General features: G+C 40.0%; 2 protein-coding genes across 2 annotated transcripts; one reads left to right on the top strand and one right to left on the bottom strand.

Annotated features, from left to right (window-relative positions):
• Nucleotides 1-473: 473 nt before the first annotated feature.
• On the top strand, nucleotides 474-8875 carry dla (deltaA). The gene is made up of 11 exons (XM_077718881.1): nucleotides 474-613; nucleotides 706-1029; nucleotides 1588-1648; nucleotides 2237-2494; nucleotides 3931-3991; nucleotides 4068-4198; nucleotides 4938-5107; nucleotides 5214-5430; nucleotides 6122-6905; nucleotides 7771-7879; nucleotides 8059-8875. Exons 1-11 carry the CDS (start codon nucleotides 557-559, stop codon nucleotides 8062-8064), a joined length of 2178 nt encoding a protein of 725 aa, XP_077575007.1. The 5' UTR covers nucleotides 474-556; the 3' UTR covers nucleotides 8065-8875.
• A 4588-nt stretch (nucleotides 8876-13463) lies between these two features.
• zbtb45 (zinc finger and BTB domain containing 45) lies at nucleotides 13464-20927 on the bottom strand. The gene is made up of 6 exons (XM_077719956.1): nucleotides 20087-20927; nucleotides 18903-19313; nucleotides 17758-17898; nucleotides 16108-16248; nucleotides 15180-15450; nucleotides 13464-14655 (listed from the first exon to the last, which is right to left on the bottom strand). The coding sequence occupies exons 1-6, from the start codon at nucleotides 20705-20707 to the stop codon at nucleotides 14255-14257; spliced, it is 1986 nt and encodes a 661-aa protein (XP_077576082.1). The 5' UTR covers nucleotides 20708-20927; the 3' UTR covers nucleotides 13464-14254.
• Nucleotides 20928-22359: the final 1432 nt, after the last annotated feature.

A 22359-nucleotide genomic window follows, 5' to 3' on the forward strand; every position in this document is an offset into this window, starting at 1 on the left:
CTCCTAAAACGTCTAAAAAGTTTCATATTTCATGCCATCCGAGTAATACGCAGCCAAGTTGCCGCTGGAAGAGGTCGAGGAGCCTCTCGCCGAGGGTGGGGGGGGTGAAGAAGAGGAGGAGAAAGGAGGAGGAGGAGGCCATATTTGCATGTTATTAGCATAGCATGTATATAACCGGCTGTGGGCGGCCTGCGCCCGAGAGACGCCAAGAAGGAAAACCAGAAGAAGGACGTAAGGACAGAAAAGAAAGGAAAAATGGTGGATTTATCCTCCAGGAAAGAAGTCCACATTTATTTGGGATTATAACACAACTGGACCATTTTGTTTTTTTTTAATTTAATTTCTTCAATTATTATTATTATTATTATTATTATTATTTATTTTTGGGGGTTTAAAAAAAACTCCAATCTCACAATCCTCCAACTCAGGAGAAAGTTTTTTGGGATTTCCTATCGAGCTTTGAAGATGCGCATGCGCGGGGGTGCTTAATAAGCTGCTCCATGCATCTTACTACGCCAGTTTAAAGTATTTATTTATTTTTTTTAATTTATTTATCATGTATTTATTAAGAATGCTGCTTGGTGTTGTGGTGGTGGCAACGTTGCTGGGTCAGGTAAGTTGCATTTGATTTTAATGATAAGATAAAGTTGGGGGGGGTGAATATATATATAATTTTTTTTTTAAAAAACGTGGTTTCGCGCCTAGGGTCTATGCTCGGGGGTGTTCGAGCTACGCCTACAAGAGTTCCTCAACAAGAAAGGCGTACAAGGCAACAGAAACTGCTGTGGTCGAGGGGCCCCCGGCGGAGGGGGGTCTTCTTCATCCTCATCCATGCAACAATGCGCCTGCCAGACTTTTTTCCGCGTGTGTTTGAAACACTACCAGCCCAACGCCTCGCCCGAACCGCCGTGTACGTACGGTGGCGCCGTGACGCCCGTTCTGGGCGCCAACTCGTTCCAAGTCCCCGACGCTATCCCGGAGAGTTCTTTCAGCAATCCTATCAGGATCAACTTTGGATTCACTTGGCCGGTAAGTAAGCAGGCTTGGGGATGGATGGAGGGAGGGTTTGGCGGGTTTTGGGCGGGTGGGTGGGGGACGCTGGAGGGTTTTTGGAGGGGGCAGCTGAGGCGTGCCCCTCTGGGCTTGATGTTAACGCGTAGGGAGGGTGGAAGAGAGAGAGAGAGCACCTGCCTCACCAAGCCACTTGTGAAGTAAATCTATCTGGAATCACCACTCCCCACCCCCAAAATGATCTCTATTCATTTTTAGTCCAACAATGGAAAGAAGCTATTTTTTCCAAGTGTTCTTAAATGGGTCATTTGGCCACAATTTATGCATACAGCATTTTCTGGACAGTAGAAATATAATATATAGCCATCAATGAGGTTAAGTCATTTGGGCCAGATGTCCTCCAAGATTTTATCAATCTTGTAATTGTCCAGATCTGCATTGTTTCGGATTGGCCGACTAGTGAATGGGTGAAGCCAGAGAGGGAGGGTGAGTGGTGGATGGTTGGCCCCTCTGGGGTTTAGATGCTATGACGTGTTTTGGTGTCCACCTGTCTTACCAAGCTACTTGTCTCCTCAGGGGACCTTTTCGCTCATCATTGAGGCCCTGCATACTGACTCCAAAGATGATCTATCTACAGGTAAGAATACTAGAATCTGTCTGGCCGTAATTAAATGGGTTTTTTTTATTATCTATTCAAATTATCTGAATTAAATGAAAGTGGCCACTAGAGTGAAGATTTTTGTGCCTTCGTGGAGCAATTGACTATTTCTGCCATTTTTTTTGCAATCTTGACACTCAAAATGTTATTATTTTGGGTTATTTGAAAAAAAAATGTGGAGAAAATTGCTGTAAAAGCTCATTTTTCAGAGCCATTTTTTGCAGTTAGACGTCCAATCTATTTGAAATACCTCTCAGTCAATTCAAACTAGATGTCAATGCCAGCCATTAAGTTAAATAAGTGCCAAAAAAATAATAACAATCATAATTAATGTAAGAAAAGGTTAAATTCAGATGCATTTGCCTAACTTCTGAACCCCCGCAACCCTAGTGAGGATAACGCAGTACAAAAATTGAGATGACTTCAGACAAAAGTTAAAGACAACTAACCTGAATTCAAGCTGTAAATCTCTAACATACCACTAGAGGGAGTCTTCCCCCCATAAGCAGTATTTGTGACGGACAAACAATCATTAATGCCAAAAACGTTTTTTTCACCCTCCCCCAGAGAACCCGGAGCGTGTGATCAGCACCATGAGCACGCAACGCCACTTGACTGTGGGCGAGGATTGGTCGCAGGACCTGCACACGGCCGGACGCACCGAGCTCAAATACGCCTATCGCTTCGTATGCGATGAGCACTACTATGGCGACGGCTGCTCCGTTTTCTGTCGGGCCCGAGACGATGCTTTCGGACATTTTACGTGCGGAGAGCGTGGGGAGATTGTCTGCGATTCGGGATGGAAAGGACAGTACTGTACTGAACGTGAGTACACAAACAACCCCAACCCCTAAAAAAGCCACTAAAATAACTACAGAGAAAGTCCCTGTTTTTCAATAGTTATGCATGAGGTTTTTGCAAATATGATGGCTGGATGAATGGTGTGTTAGGAATGTGGATATCGAAAATAAGTTAAAAAAAATAGCTGTGATTTAGCAAAAAAATAGAATACTGAAATTTATTTGGTCAATAGTCATTGGATGAAAAGTTATGTTATTAATACTAAAAAACTGAGCAAAATGGGAGTATTGTGAAAAATTAGTGTCTTTCATGAAAGTAAAAGGTAGAAAGAACAAAATAACCTTTAAATTATTAATTATAATAGAATGAAAAAATTACTGCAGCAAAAAAGAGAAACAATTTAAGAGGAAAAAAATGATAAATTTAACTTTTGAGTAAAGATAAATTGGGGAAATTGTTAGAATTACTTAAATTTTGATTCAGTAAAACAATATTTAAAAAAGATATTTCATAAAAATTCTGAAAATATACACTAAAAAATATTAACTTCACTGCAGATACTTTTAAACTAAATTATACATTTAAAAAGTTAGTTTGACATAATTTTATTGCTAGTTTGACAATTTTATTGCCTATAATTTTATATCATCTATTATCATATGGTGTGTGGTAGTAAAGTATTAAATATTGCCCAAATACTGCATAATTGCATAATTGTGATATAAAAGACTAGTAAATCTCCCCATTAAAACTGCATAAAAGTTATTGTTAGTAGGATATGCCGTTAGAGGGAAACTTTTTGCGGGTGTAAACACCCTCCGGTCTATCCCAGTTATGACCCCGCCCCCCTCCGTGACACGCGCGCGCACTTGATTTATTTCAAGGAAAGTTTTGAGGTGAATAATGTCACGCGTGCCATGAATTGACATCTATGCCTCCTGATTGGCTGCCGCCAGTAGTAGTGGTGGTTTGGGGTTGGGACGAGAGGGGGTGACCTGGGATTGGCGGGGTGCAAGTGTAGGGAGGGGGGGGGGGAGTTATCATTGTTTGAAGTGGGCAGCTGCCGGCAGCTTTCAGACAATGGGGCAGCTGTCGCACGCTGGCAACACACTCGCCAGCTGTCCACTCTTATCTGCGACCACCAGTGTGCATTTATGTGTGTGTGTGTTGGGGAATAAAAGAGTTTTGAAGAAGAAAAAAGACAGTGTGGGAGGGTCAAGAATGAGAAGTAATTGGGGACCCTGATAGTGTGCATGCTCCCTCTCACACATAAAATCATAAAACGTTAAAATTTCACATCTACACTCACTAAACTAGACCAAAATACAAAAAAACTCCATTGCTAAAAGGTCAAAATTGAGTTGATTTGACTCTTAAACACTGTAAACCATGCCAATTTGATGGCTTTTTGATTCAAAAAGTTAAATATTCTAATAAAGCGTCTTAATTTTTATGTTTAGCAATCTGCCTGCCAGGCTGTGACGACGAACATGGCTTCTGTGAGAAACCTGGCGAGTGCAAGTAAGTGTTTTTTTGCTAAAGTAGGGTGTGTGAACACGTAACACGGTCTTACCTTCGTTCTATAATTGCTCCGTAGGTGCCGCGTGGGCTTCAAGGGGCGCTACTGTGATGAGTGCATCCGATATCCAGGGTGCCTCCATGGGACGTGCCAGCAGCCGTGGCAGTGCAACTGTCAGGAAGGCTGGGGAGGTCTTTTCTGCAACCAAGGTGCATATCTCATCTGGGGAGGGGGGAAATTCCATTAATTGACAACTCACTGTCATGCATCAAGACATAGTATTACTTTAAGGACCCTAAGTATTTTTCATGAACCTAAACTGACTAATGTAAATAGATCATATCAAGTACATTTAGGCTCCTACTACCCAAGTACCTGATATATAGTGAGTAACATTTTTAGCTATTTTATTGCAATTCAAAATACTAATTTATATTCACAAGTCGTAAAAATGTGTGTAAAGTTAAGAAATGTAATTAAAAATCGTATTTAAGATCGACAAACAAGAAAAAAAATAGTAAATGTGATTAGTTTTAAGTCTAAATAGCACTTTTTTACTAAGAAAATATACGCATTCCAAAACTCAGCCAAAAAGAGTTTTGGAATGCATATTTTTCTTAGTTTCTTAAATTCTAGCAAAAATTGCATGAAACAAACAGAAAATACATATTTGTCAATCCTACCAGTTGGATGTTCTATTGTCCTTCACATGTATTCTGAGAAACCAATTTGAAAGCAGAGTAAAAAAAAAAAAACTTGTAAAACTAAAATCTTGTGCCACTAAAACATAAATGTCATGCCTCGTCTACACTTTTACAGCTGTGGCGCTTGTCTGGGAGGGGTTAAGTCAGTTGTCAGTAGCATGAAAAATGGGAAAAACCGCAGTCCAGTGTGAGCGAAAACATTAAGGGGGTGCCTAATCCACATGTGTGCATGTCATGTGTCCAGATCTGAACTACTGCACGCACCACAAGCCTTGCATGAATGGAGCCACTTGTAGCAACACGGGCCAGGGCAGCTACACCTGTTCCTGCAGGCCCGGCTTCACGGGCGCCAGCTGTGAGCTGCAAGTCAACGAATGCGCCGGAAACCCCTGCCGAAATGGTGGCAGCTGCACCGTGAGTCTCCACTGAAAAAATGTTTTAACACACACAAAAAAAAACACACAAATATGACACATTATTTACTGGATTGCCGACCGCTGATTTTGCATTTACCTTTTAGGACCTGGAGAACACGTACAGGTGCGAATGTCCTCATGGTTTCTACGGCAACAACTGCGAGTTGAGCGCCATGACGTGCGCCGATGCGCCATGCTCCAATGGCGGCCGCTGTACTGACAATCCTGATGGCGGCTACTTTTGTCAATGCCCCACTGGGTATGCCGGTTTCACCTGTGAGAAGAAGATAGATCATTGTACCTCGGCACCTTGCTCCAATGGTGAGGACCGTGTTGTTTTAACTTAATCTGAATTGATTGCCAGCCAATAATAAGGACAAGGACAACCATTCACATTCACACTTGTACCAAAGGACAATTTAGAGAAAGGGTGTTGGTTCGCGGGCCACTTTAACGTCAAGTTGATTTCATGTGGGCCGGACCATTTTAGATATAATATTAGATTTTTTTACTTTTATAAATGGATTTAATTAACTGGATTAAATGCCCTGAATATTCAGTTTTTTATAGATCTAAAACAATGTTTATTTTAGCTTTTTTAAATATATTTTTAGATTTTACAAAATGATTTTTGAACTAAAACACAGAAAAAAATTGATTAAAAAATTACAATTATTGATTTAAAAAGGTGGAAAATCAGGAAATTTAATATAGATATATACTCTTCATTTTAATTTGATCCTAAAACAGAAAGTCTGCACTCATGATTTACTTTCTCGGACCGCACAAAATGATGCGGCGGGCCAGATTTGGCCCCCGGGCCGCCACTTTGACACCAGTGTTACAGATAAAACCTAATGTACTAAACGTTGCTATCTGTCTTAGTGTGTTCAACCAATCTACTACCCATGTTTTTGGATGTGGAATACGGGGTGAAACTGGAATACCCACAGAAAAGCCATTCAGCCTTGAGCAAAAAAAAAAAACCTAACCCATTCATTTGTGTTTCTAGGTGCTCGTTGTGTGGATCTAGTCAACTCGTACCTGTGCCAATGCCCAGATGGCTTCACGGGGATGAACTGCGACCACACTGGCGACGAGTGCTCTTCGTACCCTTGCCAAAACGGCGGCACCTGCCAAGATGGCGTCCAAGGCTATTCTTGCACCTGCCCGCCAGGTTACACGGGACGCAACTGCAGCTCGCCCATCAGCCGCTGCGAACACAACCCATGTCACAACGGCGCCACCTGCCACGAGAGAAACAACCGCTACGTCTGCGCCTGCGTTCCTGGTTACGGCGGTCGCAACTGTCAGTTTCTGTTACCCGAACACGCCGCTATCCGTGGTTCTGAAGTACCCTGGATGGCTGTAGGGTCAGGGGTCGCCATGGTGCTTTTACTCCTGGCGGGCTGCGCCGTGCTGGTGGGATTTTTCCGCTCCAAAGTCCAACGCGACAGGCCTGGAGAAGTGGCCTGCGAGAATGAAACTATTAATAATCTGACCAATAACTGTCAACGTGGTGAACGGGATAGCATGATGTTGTCGACTCCGGGAGTGAAAAACATCAACAAAAAGATGGACCTGTGTAGTAGTGGAGGGGGGGATCCCGATGAAGGGACGTCACCGGGGAGACGGAGCTACAAGAGCAGGTCGCCGCCTGCTGATTACAACCTGGTGCGAGAGGTCATTTATGAACAGGTGGCTAAAGATGCCGTGTTGGAGGCGGCTTGTGAGGACAAGTGCCAATCTTCGGACTCCTTTGAGTATGAAGAGAAACACAGCAAATCCTTAAAATGGTAAGAAAGCAGACAGAGTGGACTTTTACATGAATTAACACAAATTAGAAATCATCAGTCTTCAAGTTTTTAAAAGAAAATGCAATGGTTAATATTGGAAAGACTTTTTGACAAACAAAATAACAAAACTATTTTTTTCATAAAATACCATTTGCATATCTTTTGGCAACACATTGAGATATTTATAGGTCAAATTTCATACTTTTTTGATTATCGTTAAAAATTCATCTGATCCACCGAACCATGTAATTCTGGTTAGAGTTTAAAAAAAATGCAAAATCTTATGTCATATTCCAGACCATATATACCAGAATCTTATTTCGAAAGAACAGATTACATTTTAACACATGTATAGTCTTAGATATAATATTATTGTACTATTATATTTTCTGAAGACTTTAGATAGGCAGCATTGCATATGTAGCCTCAGTACATTTGTTTCCAGAACTACTATCCATAAAAGAGTAGGATAATATATTGAAAAACACTATAAACGGTATCTTTGACATAATAGTTCCTGGTTTTAGTTTATGGGAGACTTTGTTTTATATTATTGTTTCATGAGGTCTCTAAGATTTTTACACTGCACTTTAAATCTGTTTTGCTGCATTTATGCACATTTAGTGTATAATAGCAAATATACACAAAATATGTCAATAAGTGCCAAACTGTTATTTCCTACAGTGGTTGGGCAATTCCACTCTAGCCAAAAAAACAAACTGACCAAGGGGAAAAACATGGTAGCCATGTACCACTAATAAATAAGGACAAATTATGGATTAAAAAGTTTAGTTAGAAATTCATCAAATCACTACTTTTGCCAAAACGAAGACTAAAGTTTTTTCCTTTTTCTCTTTCCCAACAGCGATACTTTGGAGAGAAATAGCCCAGAAACGTCTGCATGTGCGGACAACAAGTACAAATCTGTGTTTGTCATGTCGGAAGAGAAGGACGAATGTATAATTGCAACTGAGGTGAGTCATTTTTTTCATCATTAAGCATAATTTATCCAATGACAAACATTTTCTTTCCATTTAAGCAGTTTTCCTTCACATCAGTGTTGCATGCAATTGAAAAAAACTTTGTCTGTGAAATACTACATAGCAATTTCCCCTAAATATTTTCTTATTAACCCAATTTTTCTGTCTTTTAGGTGTAAAGGGGCCGGCGACGGGCTCACTCATTTTGCTGTATGGGAGAGTTTTTATGCTCCTGGATGAGATGCTGCTCTAAGCTCGCTGCTGCTGAGACCTTTGACTGATATTCAGACTGAGCTGGTTCTCGACTGGAAACTTCGGTGGCCTGCGGGGGGGTCGTTGTATAAAAGGGGAGAAGAAAAAAAATATGTCAAGTTCACGGTTAAACGTGAACGGCCACTTAGCTTTCTGTTCTGCCTCTTTGTTCGGTACAAAGGGGGGAGTTAACAAATGAAGAAAATATTACACGGACGGTATGAGGATTTAAAAAAAAAAAAGGGAACCAATATAGGATTTTTTTTGCTGTTTTTTTGCAACATTTGCACCCAAGCCTTTTCTCGAACCCAGGAACCGCAAAAAAATGGCGGATGTTTGGCCATACTGGCCTCTTCGTTAAAAGAAGAAAAAAAAGAATGAAAAGGGTGAAAAAAAGTTTAAAAAGTAATGTTTCTTACCCTCCAAACCGCCCATGACATAAGTATTGTTGTCCTCTCAACGTTTTTCTCATTGCAGATGATCCTTTTTGTACTATAAAGAGAGAAAAAAAACAAAAAATTATGATTTAATTTAAGTTAATTTAAACATTTTGTGTTATTCTTATTTTATCATGTGTATTTGTGCTTGTTTGTCAAGATTATTTAAATTTGCTTTCTTTTGACAGATGATGATATTTGCAAAAAAAAGGCACTTCAGGTCAATGGGAAAGAAAAAAAAAATATTTAAGGAGAGATTGTGCTGTAAAACGTATTCTTCTGGTCTTTGTCAAGGAAGGAATTAGCCAAGACTATTTTTCCAAATAATAAAAAGATGCTAAACGTCCTCAGTGGAGTGGTCTCCATCTGTTGTGGGCCCTCCCGGGCTAACCCCGCGGCGACTATTTGAATGGACGCACTGTTGGCCGCCACCCTGACATGAAAGTATCTCCCTGGAGACAGAAAAAAAAAGGGGGTGTCGAGAAGTGTGAGGGGCGTAAGGGGTGTGGGGGGGTTGTCTATTCAAGCAAAACAATGTCCATCCTGCCGCTACATTTAACACTGACAATAGTCCCGCCTCTCAAGTTGGAAAGAACTTGACAAAAACAACTTAAAAGAAAGTAAAAGTTGAAAAAACGTTATTTTTTAGTGCTTCTTAGAACCACATAATCCCACAATACATAAAAAACGTATAGAAAAGCGATCATTTTAACCTATTTATTCACAAAGTATGTTCTAAACTGTTTAGTATTCGAACAAGCTAAAAATTTGGATATTTAGTAATAAATAAGTATGACATAAGAAGTCAAGAACACAAAAAAATGCAGTTTTTTTTTAATAGTACTCTTGTTCAAGGGGGTAAACTATTCAAAATTATGGATTAAAGTATGTTCGAAACAGTTTAGTATTCGAATGAGTTAAAAAATAAAATTTGGATATTCAGTAATAAATAAGTACGACATAGAAGTCAAGAACACAAAAAAATGCATTTTTTTTTAATAGTACTCTTGTTCAAGGGGGGTAAACTATTCAAAAGTATGTATTTATTTAAGTAGATTCGAAACAGTTTAGTATTCGAATGAGTTAAAAATAAAATTTGGATATTCAGTAATAAATAAGTAAGACATAGAAGTCAAGAACACAAAAAAATGCTATTTTTTTAATAGTAGTCTTGTTCAAGGGAGGGAAACTATTCAAAAGTATGTAATCTACGTCTGGCGTAATTGCTTGTCACTTGTTATAATCATCACAGGCTCATGAGGCTCACTGAGCAGACTAGGCAAATGCTGGGGGTGCCTGCCAATTAGAGGGCGGCAGCTGGTGAACACCACTAGGTTTTCTCCGGTACCCTCCTGGCTCATTCTTGGATCACCTTGTGGGTGTATGTTCTAGGCTTCTGGAAGCTTCTCATCTTAACTCTCCCTTTCTTAAATTCCATCACATGCTTTTCTAATGTCACTTTATTATCATCTCTACCATCATTTCCATCTTAAAGACCACCAACCACCTATCTGGCTACACTATCAGCTATCCATATATCTTTATATCCACTATCTTAGTCTTGGAACTTCATCTACACACAATGAAACCATGAATTTCCCTCTTCAAAATCAGAATTATCCCTATTTAATTAGCTTAGAATAATTGTGGTATGCCCAAAAAGGGTCTTGATCTTGAATAAGTTGAGTAATTTTGCAAAATCTTTTGTCTAGGTTTTACTTTGTAGTTTTATAATGTTTTTTTGTAGGAAGTTTTAAAAGAAGAAAGAAATTTCTGTAGATTACACTCACGTATCCACACACAATGGAGAAGCGTACAATGGCAGCCCTTCACAAAAGACCCCCAAGCTCAACCCTCAGCATGCTGGGAAAGGGGAGGAGGCGACAGATGTTGTCTCCCGGCAGATGGACTGCAAGAAAAAAGAAAAGAAAAAAGTTCAATCATAGTGTGCAATTCTAGCGAAATGAATGCAACTTCTTGTTTTTTATGACAAATGGAGTTTAAATGGTGGACTCCATCTAAAAAACATATTAAGCACTTTAAGAACAATCATTTTTTTGATCAAATCGCACACACAAACACACAAAAAAAGATCAGGTTATACAAATGAGCCTTTAGTCATAGAAGACATTTAATTGAAGAAAGAAAATTCTTGAAATCAATCAAACAATCAGTTTTCAAATTCAATTAAAATCATCGACTACAACATCTATAAGTTGTCAGAAAAGGTTAAAATCATGCCTCTTAGCCTTTGTTGTACAGAAAAGATCAATTTTCTTATTTGTTGTATTTTTTTGTACGTTTTTTTAAAGGATGACAAGTTTTTTTAAAAATTGCCACTGCTCATCAGAGATGATTTCCTATAGAAAACTTCCCAGAAAAACAAAAAAAAACAGAAAAAGGCATCACACAGTACGTCACAAAGCGGCGACATGTTACAGTACTGTACACGGGTCCTTGAATGCACCACAACCATTTTTTTCTGAGGAAAAAAGTCAAATCCAGACCCTCTGCACCCCCCAAAAAATCTCAACACTGTTAAGTCAACTGTGCCCCTGCCTTTGAGTTATTGGCAGCTGGCAAAATGAGGTAAATATGTCCAGAAAAAAGAATACAAACAACAACAACAATAATAATAATAATAACAACAATTGAGGGGTAGGAAGGGGAATAAAAAGCACCAGATGTTTGGCGTTCTAAGTGGACATTTAGCTTATTATTTGATTGACAGCACGTGCACTTGTCTTTGCCGCAATTCACCACGGGGACATTTAATGTCAAATCTTTTAGAATGAGGTTTTTGCGTATTAAAATAACTTTTATTCAAGTGTGGCGAAAGAGGTACACTAAAAAGGGGGAGGGGTTAAAAAATTAAAAGAGGCCGAATAGTTGAGGGAGGACAAAAAAACTGGATGTGCAAACTTAAGTGTGCATAGAGATCAAATTGCAATAAATATTAATGTGATAATTTCATGTTATCACTGTTTTTCTTTTTTTTTTTTGACTTGGTCAAACTCTTTGAGGGGTGATTGTACAATTTCATCATTTTTTTTTAGTTTGACTACAAAAAAAAAACAAATTTTTGTGCCACAAGAAGAGCAACAAACATCAAAAAGCCCCAAAAAACACAACCAAACATTCATTAACTTTTTTTGTAATAATATATATGTATATATAAAATCCTGATAAAAATCACTGATTTGTCAAACTTTCCCCACCGACTTTCTTTCTCTTTTTCAATGGCTCTTTCACAATAAAAGCATTATTTTTTCAAACTTCTGCATCACATGAGCAACAAAGAACAAAGTGAGCGCTTTTAGAGCATTTTTTTTGTTTGTTTTTTTGTTTTTTTTCTTTTGTTTTTTTACAATGAAGTATGAAACATTTCAAATGTAAACGGATCCATTTTTAAGCTTTTTTTTAACTATTGTGGCTTCAAAATATGACACAAAAAAGCCTGTCTTTGGACCGCCGAGGTAATTGTAGCTGTGTTTTTTTTTTTATGTGTGTGTGCGTGCATGCATGCGAATAATATTATCTGGAAATGTTTCCCAAACATTTCCTATTTGGAGTCCATCTTGTTTCGAGGTATTTGATCTTAAGGGGGGGGCAGTTGGCAGACGCCCTTGAGAAAACTTCGACCAACATTTTTGATGGATAAAAAGTTGAAATTTCATTTCAGGCTCGTCTGTCCAATACCGACCGCCCTTCTACTTCCCGTCTCCGCCCTTAGTTTTCGTTCACAGTCAGATCATTTGTGTCTCATATATTTTAGATTTTAGTCCAAAAACAACCGTTTTGACCTTTAAAAAAAAAGGCCGTTCATGCTCAAAAACCCTGTTTGAGTGAAACAAATCTGCAAAGGAAAAGTTGACAAAAATATCTTTGCTTATATAAGACTATTTAGGAAAAATGCTTGATATATATATATATATATTTTTGCTTTTTTTTGTTTTTTTACATTCAGTCAAATCTATTTTTAGGCAGCAATAATGACTACACAAATGGCCATTGAGATTTGAACTCCAATAGTTAAAAGTAAATAAAAGCACCATTCAAACTGTATTTTCCTTAGCTTATATTATTCTGATATTTTTTGTTTAATGATCTTAAACATTCAAGTGGTAAAACTCTCTTTAAAAGGAATTTGAGCAAAAATTTATCAGGATAAAAATGCCAAAACTTTGCATCCACTCTCCAACAAAAAAATCCATAAATCTGGAATAATGTAATTGCTTAAAATTGGTTATCAAGACGTTAAAAACTTCATAATACTTTGTCTTCTTGGGATAGGCATGTCTAACAAATTCCCCATCAAGTAAAAATTAATGTGGGTGCTATCTTTTTCTTTATAATGCAACAAAACTGCAAATTAGGCCATAAAAATGATCCAATTCCAATTAAAAAGCATATAGCAATCTTATTAAGTGCTTCAAATTTAGTAACATAAGAAATATCTGGTGGAGTCCATCCGAAAAAAACATAACATGGGCAGTTCAAACCAAGAGAGAAAATTTGCCTATGTACAGGCATGATGGCTTTTGTAGATTTGGTTGTTTTGTGCAAAATTTGAAAACTCCTAAGAGCAGCCTTCTTTACACTTCATATGGCTATCCATTATTCCACATGCCAGATTACTGTTACTACATACTAGGACATATTGCCTGTATAAAATGTACCTACCCAGGATGTGAGAGCAAACCTAAATAACTAATTTTGGATAACTGCATTTTCCTCCAAATCAACAAATTCCACCGTTTTGAGACCAAATGAATTGATTGTGAATGAAACCTTCAATAATCTCATTAATATTTTTTTAAGACATACCGACCGACCCCACCCCCACCCCACCTGTAACCCCCCCACCCCACCCCTCTTTAAACCCCTTCAAGCCGCATGTGGACCCGTTTTTTTTTTTTGGACTTTGTCCTAACGCAGAGGCTCTTTGTGGAAATGTTCAAGTCTACGTTAATACTGTGAGGTTGTTGGCCACGTGGGCTCAGTAGAGCGAGTATGAGGAAATCTGGTTCTAATGAATTATGCAATAAGGTTCCAAAAGAGCCTCTGCGGTAGTACCGTTGTGAGGTTCGAGAATGTTATACAGAGCTGGGAGGGAGTATGGCTCAAGCCCTAAATTAATGTAGAAAATCCAACAAAAATTCGACTAAATTTGAGTTTCTATGTATTATATATCTGGACTAACAAAGTCAGAATAATCAACCCACTCCCAACTATGATGCCAAAGCAAATTATAGGGAGTAAAATATTGTAAGTAAGTTTGGGGGTAACAGTCTATGTCAAAATTAAGTACCGTATTTTCACGAATATAAGACGCACCACATTATAAGGCGCACCACATTATAATGGCGCACCACATTATAATGGCGCACCCTCAATGAATGACACATTTTAATTTTTTTCCCATATGTAAAGCACACTGGATCATAAGGTGCCCTGTCTATTTTGGAGTAAATTTAAGACTTTTAAGTGCGCCTTATAGTCGTGAAAATACGGTATCAGAGACAAAAAAAATCTAATTGTAGTTATGCAACTCAAAATTTTGAGAGGGGTCAAGTCTTGTGACTCGCACCCCCAGCTCTACTATTAGAACCCCACAACGGTCAACTCGAGGAAGGACCTAACCGGCCTAGCACCGGCACCCCCCACCCTGCCGGCGACTCTAATTGGACGCAGCGTTGTGGCCTGGCATGTTAGCCATGCCGCCTACCATGCTGGCCACCCCAGCCATACCTGAGGGCCCCCCCATGGCGGGAGGGCTGTGCTTGGTGGGTGAGGTCATTTCGGCACCGCGGCCTGGAGGGGGTTGGGGGGCGTGTTGGAGGGCGTGGCGCTCCAGCAAGGTGCGGTGGGTGAAGGCCCGGTGGCACACGTTGCACTGGAAGGTGCGCTCGGCGCGGTGCGTGCGCATGTGAACGTTGAGCGAGCTCTTCTGGGTGAAGCGCTTGCCACACATGGAACACTGGAAGGCCCGCACGCCTGTGTGCACCACCATGTGCTTGAGGAGGTAGTCGCGCAGGGAAAAGGAGCGCCAGCAGATGGAGCACTGATGAGGTTTCTGGCCTGTGAACAGGTACATACGTGCGGGGAAAACATTGTTAGTTTTATTGCTGAGCTATGATTGGCCTATCTTTGTTCTATCTCAAGTGGGAAAGGAACATCGTGTCATGTCATGTAGACGATGGGAACATAACGTGCATTGAGATGTGCCTGATACGTTTAACTGTTAAAAGACAGCGTAATACCAACAAGGGAAACTAGTAAAAGCTCATTGCAGGGTTTGTACAGGTCTCAACAAGTGAAATTTACAGTGTTTTTAAGATCTTGTCAAAAAAATGCTGCATTACAGTAAAGCACTAACTTTTTTTTTAGCTTTGTAAAGAAATTAAAACCCTGGAAACATATACTGTCTATGATAGTAGGAAAATGGATTGTATGGTGGTAAATAAATGGTTTAACTGACTCTGGATCAGTTAGGAGTGCCGATAAAAGGTCAGGATTGTTATCTAAAAATTGTTCAGCTCTACCTGCCTTTTGGGAAAAACAATCACAGCAATATTTTTTTTGAGGGGAGGGTCTTAGCTTACCAGAGTGAATGAACATGTGCTTGCTGTAGTTCTTCCTGGAACGTAAAGATTTGCCACAGTGTGTGCAGTCAAAGGAGGTCTCGGAACCTTGGGAGGAAGGCGATGGGCCCGAAGAGCAGGCGGCGGGTGTGTTGGTGGCGGGAGGTGGCACGGGAGTCATAGGGTTAGGAGGGGGTGCCTGTTGGCCGGATTCCGCCCCGGCCATGGTATCCATGCCTCCCATGTAAAATGGGGGTGGCTGAGATTGGCTCACTGGGTACTGGAAAAGAAGCTGTGTGCAAAGTGTGCAGAGTATCTGATGAGTTTTAGTAAAGTGCATAAATGCATTCTTTTTTAGTATTAAAGGTTAGATCTATATTTCTATATCTTTTCAAGCCAGTCCTGAATAGGTCCAAGTGGGTGCAGGTTTTCATTCAAACTGAACATGGAAATTGTTTGCAAGTGTAATCAGTTGATTGCAGTCAGCTGCTGCTTATTTTAGAAGACACCTCATTGGATAAACTGAATCGGTTGCAACAAAAACCAGGACACACTTCATCCCTTTGCAGAATCGATTTGATATTCAAAAATCCAGCAAAGATGGTCAATTTTTACTAACAAACTTAGAAAAAATAGCCTTATATTAAACATATGAATCCTTTTTAGAGCCATTGAAATCCTACAGTTGTGCGACATTATTAAGTGCAGCTTTGGAGGCTTTTGAGGGAGAAATATAGATTATATTCTTGGGAATTTTAAGGGGAAAGAGTAATTGAGATAAAAAATATTGTCAGTTACAAACACAGTCACAAAACAAGTTGAACCTGTATCTCAAATACCATTGTATTTCATATGGGAAAGTGTTTTCCACTGTATCTATTCCAAATAAGACATTTAGATGCTTCAAAACCCAAATGTTGAAGAAAAAATCAATTAAAAAAACACCAACCTGATTATTGATGGACTGTGAGGTTGGCGGCGGGGTCAAGGCTTTGCTGACCCGTCCTCGAGGATTAAACGCCATGGCCTGAGAAGGTTCACTCTGCGGCCAGAAACTCTCAGTAAAGACGCCTTGCTCATCATAAAAGTCCTGAAAGATAAAAGGAAACTGGAATGAAACCACTGATCCTACATAGAAATGGAGAGTGAAAGCCTTGAACGCTCACCATCATGAATACAGCTCTTGTTTAAACCGTCATACTACGCATGTCATTCTATAGCAACTCGGCTTTCTCCCGCGCAACGCCCTGCAATTTTTCTGCGTCAAACACCAAAATATTATTGCAGTAAAAAAGCCGCTAGCGAACGTAGAAAAGAACATTGCCGTCAGACTTGTCGGGCCACATCGCAGGGTGTCTTTCTTCACTTTATAGATTTGGAGGGCACATTAAGTCCTGACACTAATTAAGTTGTCTGCCTAAGGCTGTCGCGCCTAGCACCGTAAAAATGAAAAAAATCGTAGATCACAGGATATACAGAAGTACCTATACTCTGTTTACTGACAAAAGTAATGAAATCAATATTGTTAAGGGAGGAAAATAAGCTAAATTTACAGTAGATCTGTGGAAAAAGTGATTGCAATGTGAATGAATGCAACATAAAGGCAATGTTGACGTTCTATCTTTCCTTAAAAAAAGCAAAAGACATTTTAGTTGGTGCCTGTGCATTCTAATGTAAGTTTCTTAAGAAAAAATAAAACATATCTGCTTGTTACCCTTGTATCTGGACCTTAAGAATACCAATGCTGCATAGTAATAAACAAAAATACACATGGGAGGATGCGCCAAGGATGAAAACGTCTTCACACAAATGGTGCTTAAGAATATCTTTTTCATTAACAATTAAAGCGTGTGTCAAAGTGGCGGCCCGGGGGGCCAAATCTGGCCCGCCACATCATTTTGTGTGGCCCGGGAAAGTAAATCATGAGGGCCGACTTTATGTTTTAGGATTAAATTAAAATGAAGAGTATAGATGTATATTAAATTTACTGATTTTCCCCTTTTAATCCAATAATTGTAATTTTTTAATCATTTTTTTCTGTGTTTTTAGTTCAAAAATAATTTTGTAAAATCTAAAAATATATTTTAAAAAAACCTAAAATAAACATTGTTTTAGATCTATAAAAAACTGAATATTCAGGGCTTTTAATCCAGTTCAGAAAAAAATCAAAATTCTAAATATTATATCTAAAATGGTCCAGCCCACATGAAATCAAGTTGAACTGAGTCAGACCCCCTTGAATTAAAGCATATGAAAATAGCTTAAATAATTTTGCAATTATACCATTTGTTACCATTAGTTTTCATTCAACAATATACACAAGTAGTTCCATGACGGAAATATAGCAGCACATTTATTTACTCTAGAATAGAGGGGGAGGGAATTCATGTAAGATTTAGAAGGTTGAGAGTTATAGTCTATACAAGCACATCCATACTGCACTATATTTTTTTGCACAATCCATGCTGTCCACACACAATATTACATGAATCCACTGTCACAGATATGGGATTTAACAGCACTACTGCTTTCCATTTGACGCTTTGGCGGCACTTTAAACATGTCAAATTCCATCTATTTTCAATATTAATGAGCTCACCTGTCCAAATCCCGCCATTGCTCCCTGGGTTCCACCCTGCGTTACATCCCTTCTGCCATCCTCCATAGCAAAGGCCGTCCCATCGGCATCTTGCACGCCCTCATCTTTGACGACCACACCCTCACCTCCGTCTCCCATTACCTGGAACAGAAAGATCAAATTAACACTGAAAAAAAAGCCAGGCGCTTTGAATGACCTACAGCCAAAATGCAGATATCCATGGCTTCCAGTGAGAATCAACATGTCAGTCATGTGTGCCAATGCAGTGTGAGGAGGCTAAAGCAAAGAAAAGCAAAGTGATGCAGCCCTGCATGCCTGAAAACTGTAACCATGGAAACCCTTCCCCGTAAACCCCCTTTCCATCCCTACACCCACGGAGGTAGAAGCAGTACTCGCAGTCCATACCTAAGTAGACAGTTTGTGTTACAGGAATAAACAAACTAAATGGGTTGGTAAAAGGTACCTGAAATTCTACTAATCAGGTACATCTCTGAAATGTACTGAAGTTCCAAAATATATATATTTGGGAACTATTTTGGTTTGGCATGATGATAAGGCTCCAGAACCATCGTGAGGATGATGCATGCATGGATGATGAATGCATTTTAAATAAAAATAAGAGTGCATGGGTTACAATTATATTAATTTCCCCCAAAAAAATCCTGATAATAAAAATTTAGGATGACATCCCCAAATCTTAACTGACTTCTGGTAAATCATCAAATTTATCTACTATTGCCTGAAGCCGGGAATTGGTCTAACATAACAAAAATCCACCTGGCGATGTAAAAATTCTAAAGTGAAGTTGTTATTAATAATAGTAAATGTCTTATTCTATGCATATTCACAATTTCTTTCTGATCATGCAAAAATATTTTATCCATATATTCCTATAGTCAACTCTTCCATTTTTTTGTCGGATAGGTGAATAATATACGTATGTTGCACAGTATGTGTATTATGTTGCCCTCTATAGGCCAAAATGAGCATTGAATAAAGTACGAAGTAATGACGCACCAACTGTAAAGCAAACAATAAAAAAAGATGTCACAATGTTACAGAGAAAAGAAAAAAGCAATCAAATCAAAACCAGCAACCATAGTATCAGCTTATTCTGCCTATTTTGAAACATTGGCTACACATACCTGGAGCCTGAGTGGCTGCCTTTGCTTGCGGCTGTGATTGGCTCCCCTATCTCGATCTCCATCTCTGCCACGCTCCCTGCCTTCCAATTCCTCTTCTTCGCTGAAGTGCTCCATGCCCACCAAATCATCAGAGAGGTCGGTGGCATTGCCGCGGAGACTATCCCTACCGACGCTGTCCACGCTACCCACACCCGAACTGCAGCTGGCCGACAGACTGCCGGCTTGGGCGGCCACCCCGTTGTCCGCTGTCTGCGCCAGCAGATCGCGCAGCTTATAACGGACGTCCTGCGTGCAGCTGGGGTTCGACTTCATGAGGCCACCGCCCAAACCCTCACCGCCACACAAGGGGGCTTGGCTCATGTCACCCAGCGCCATAAGACTGTTGGCCTGCTCCATGGGCCCGCAGGGTTCCTATAAATGTACAAAAAATGAAAATAAATCTTTGATTCCTAAAACTGTAATAACCAAATATACTTAATACTGCAGTAGTACATGAAGACTGACTGAATTAAATGTTTAAACTGTACATATTGTGACAATGGTACATATTGTGACAATGGTACATATTGTGACAATGGTACATATTGTGACAATGGTTTGAAAAATTTATTAAAAAATTACAATTATTGATTTTAAAAGGGGGGAAAAAATCTGAAAATTTAATATGCATCTATACTCTTCATTTTAATTTGATCCTAAAAAACAGAAAGTCGGCACTCATGATTTACTTTCCCGGGCCACACAAAATGATGCAGCAGGCCAGATTTGGCCCCCGGGCCGCCACTTTGACACCATTGCCTATAAAAATATGTTTTGGCTTTATTATTTTGGGGGAAAAGATTTCAGACAAAACCTGAAAAAAACATTGCATTTACACTTTGGCATTATATTTTCAATGCATCAATACTTGCTATTTTCTAGCACAATAGAACTATTATATAAACCTATTTTTAGCATTCATTTAACTAATTGCCTGCTAATGATGGCAGTAGGCCTCCAATCAATTTAAATGGATTCACCCCATTAGAGTGAAAAAAGCCACATGATTGGATCTCTATCAACATCTAATCACAAATTAAAAGTATTAATTTCATGCTAATATTACTAAAAACCCTTGAAAATATGTTTTACATTTTTCCACATTTGCCTGAGTAGAAAAAAATAATAATAATAAAATTCCATACCTTCCATACTTGCGCAGGAACCCTTGGCCCACTCTCGCCACCCATGTTACTGGCACCACATTCCACCATGAAGTTGGGGAAATTCGGGTAACCTCCATTGCCACCACCCGAACAGCTTCCACCACTCTCTCTTCCTTTCCCCCCACCTCCACGCTCCTCCTGCTTGGGAAGGACGCCACCCAGCATCCCTCCTCCGGCCGCGGCGGCAGCAGCGGCGGCGGCTGCAGCCGCGCTTGCCGCCTTCCTCTGCGAGATGATCTGCGTACACTCGTCGATGACAGTCTTGATCTGCAGAATGCTAGCGGCGGTGAGGATACAGAGCGCCTGGGACTGAAGCACCACCAGCGAGCCACTATACATGAAGTCCACCAGCTGTTTGACGGTTTCGGCGGGCACCAGCGGTGGCACGGAAATCTCAGAGTGACCCAAAAGTAGCTTGTCCTGGAAGAAGGGGCTCCCGGCCGCCAAGACGCAGGCGTGGGCCCGCAATGAGGCGTCGTGGATGCGGACCGTCACGTCACAGAAGAGACCCTCACGTCTTTGGGTACGCAGGGCCTCCAGTACTGACTGGCTGGAGTTGTGCAAGTGGATGTAGTGGACGGTCTCCGTGCCGGGAGCCATGGCGGGTGGCGGTGAGTCGCTGGGGACCGGGTGGGGGTGGGGTAAGGGGAGGGGAGGGAGGTGCCTGGGGTTTTGCGTCAGCTTGAGGGACGAGGAAAACAAGGAGGGAATTGGGTATAGCGCATGGGCCACGGTGGGGCCGGGGTCCCAATTCAAAGAGTCATGAGAGTGCACGCAGATGAGAGAAGCAAGATGTTGCTTTGGAGGGTGATAACTTATACTTTAAATGGATTCTGTAAGAGAAAAAGACCCAAAAGGTAAGTTTTATTTATTTATATTTTATTTTTTTGATGCCAAGTGCAAAATTCCACTGGGCTGAGTCAGAGAATTTGACAGAAAACAGTCATTTCATATTTTTATATAGACAATATAAGTGAGATTTTTAGATGTTTTTAATTATAATTAATGCATGCAAAAATGCTTATTCTAAAATGGAAAAGGAAATCCTATATTTATTTCATCAGGGGTCCCCAAAATGCATTTTTTTGTTTCAAAGGATGATGTTTCTGCTAAGATAAGCAGCACCTGAGTGTAATCAAGTGATTGCTTTGGAATAGACAGATTGGTGAAAAGTTTTTGTTTTGTTTGGTTGGAATGAAATCCTGCACCCACTGCGGCCCTTTGGAGAATAGTTTGAAGACTATTTTACTTTATACAGGTAATGATAAACTCTTAATTGACCTAGAACTTTATGAAAACAGAACAAATCTTTTGATTGTGCTGCAAGTTTTCCATGAATCAAAACACTCAAAATTGAGGGCCATTGCAGAGAGCAAGTCAAACTAGACACATTGTGCAATACGCCTTAGATTTTGTTACATGCCAATACGGGCCCTTTAAAGATCCGGCTCGTAAACCTAGTGTTTTGTTGCATTTTTTACATGCATATGCCATTTATATTCACGGCACATTCAGGGATATGTTGCGTATCTTGTTTAGGCTATTATGCAAAATTTGGCTGCTAGTTGACCCGAACAAATGACGTCATCGAACAGGTTGGGTTTTTACCCGAGTGACGTAGCAAGCCTAGTTTGGTGAATTGGTGTTAGCTGTTGACGTTAGCCTGGCGAGAGAAATGTTAATATCCAGTCAAAATCACAAATATTTCTCTTTTAATACATGCATATTTATTTTAAAACAATACATAATTAACGCGACTACCCGATCGCAATTGCCATCGCCCAATTTCCCACGTTTCTTAGCATAGCTACACATGCTAAGCGTTTAGCATGTGGAGCTAACAGGCGACTGTACGAGCCCAGTTTTCTGTTCTGCAAGGTTTAGCAACATCTACGTCAAGTATTCACGCAATAAGGATGCACACATGGTATTAAATGCCGATCGCGTACCTGAGATGAGCACTGACACTTCTGATCTCGGTGTCTTTTTTTCCTTTTGCTTCAGCAGGGTGGATGCAGCAAGAAAGCCCGCAGTATGAAAGCTTCAATAGCTACTGCTGCCTGCCTGACGGTGGTGGTAAGGGCTGGAAACAAACACATGCACGTCAACATGCACGCCCACACACACAGCACGAAGGGAACGCAATTTTTAAAGCACAGTTCAAAAAGAAAGGGGGAAAAAAGAAAAATGCATGATCATAGGATGCCTGGAAGTAGGACTGTGGCTGTCTACCTTGATTCGATTGCATTAAA

The sequence above is a fragment of the Stigmatopora nigra genome, chromosome 6 (assembly GCF_051989575.1).
Source record: "Stigmatopora nigra isolate UIUO_SnigA chromosome 6, RoL_Snig_1.1, whole genome shotgun sequence".
NCBI lineage: Eukaryota > Metazoa > Chordata > Actinopteri > Syngnathiformes > Syngnathidae > Stigmatopora > Stigmatopora nigra.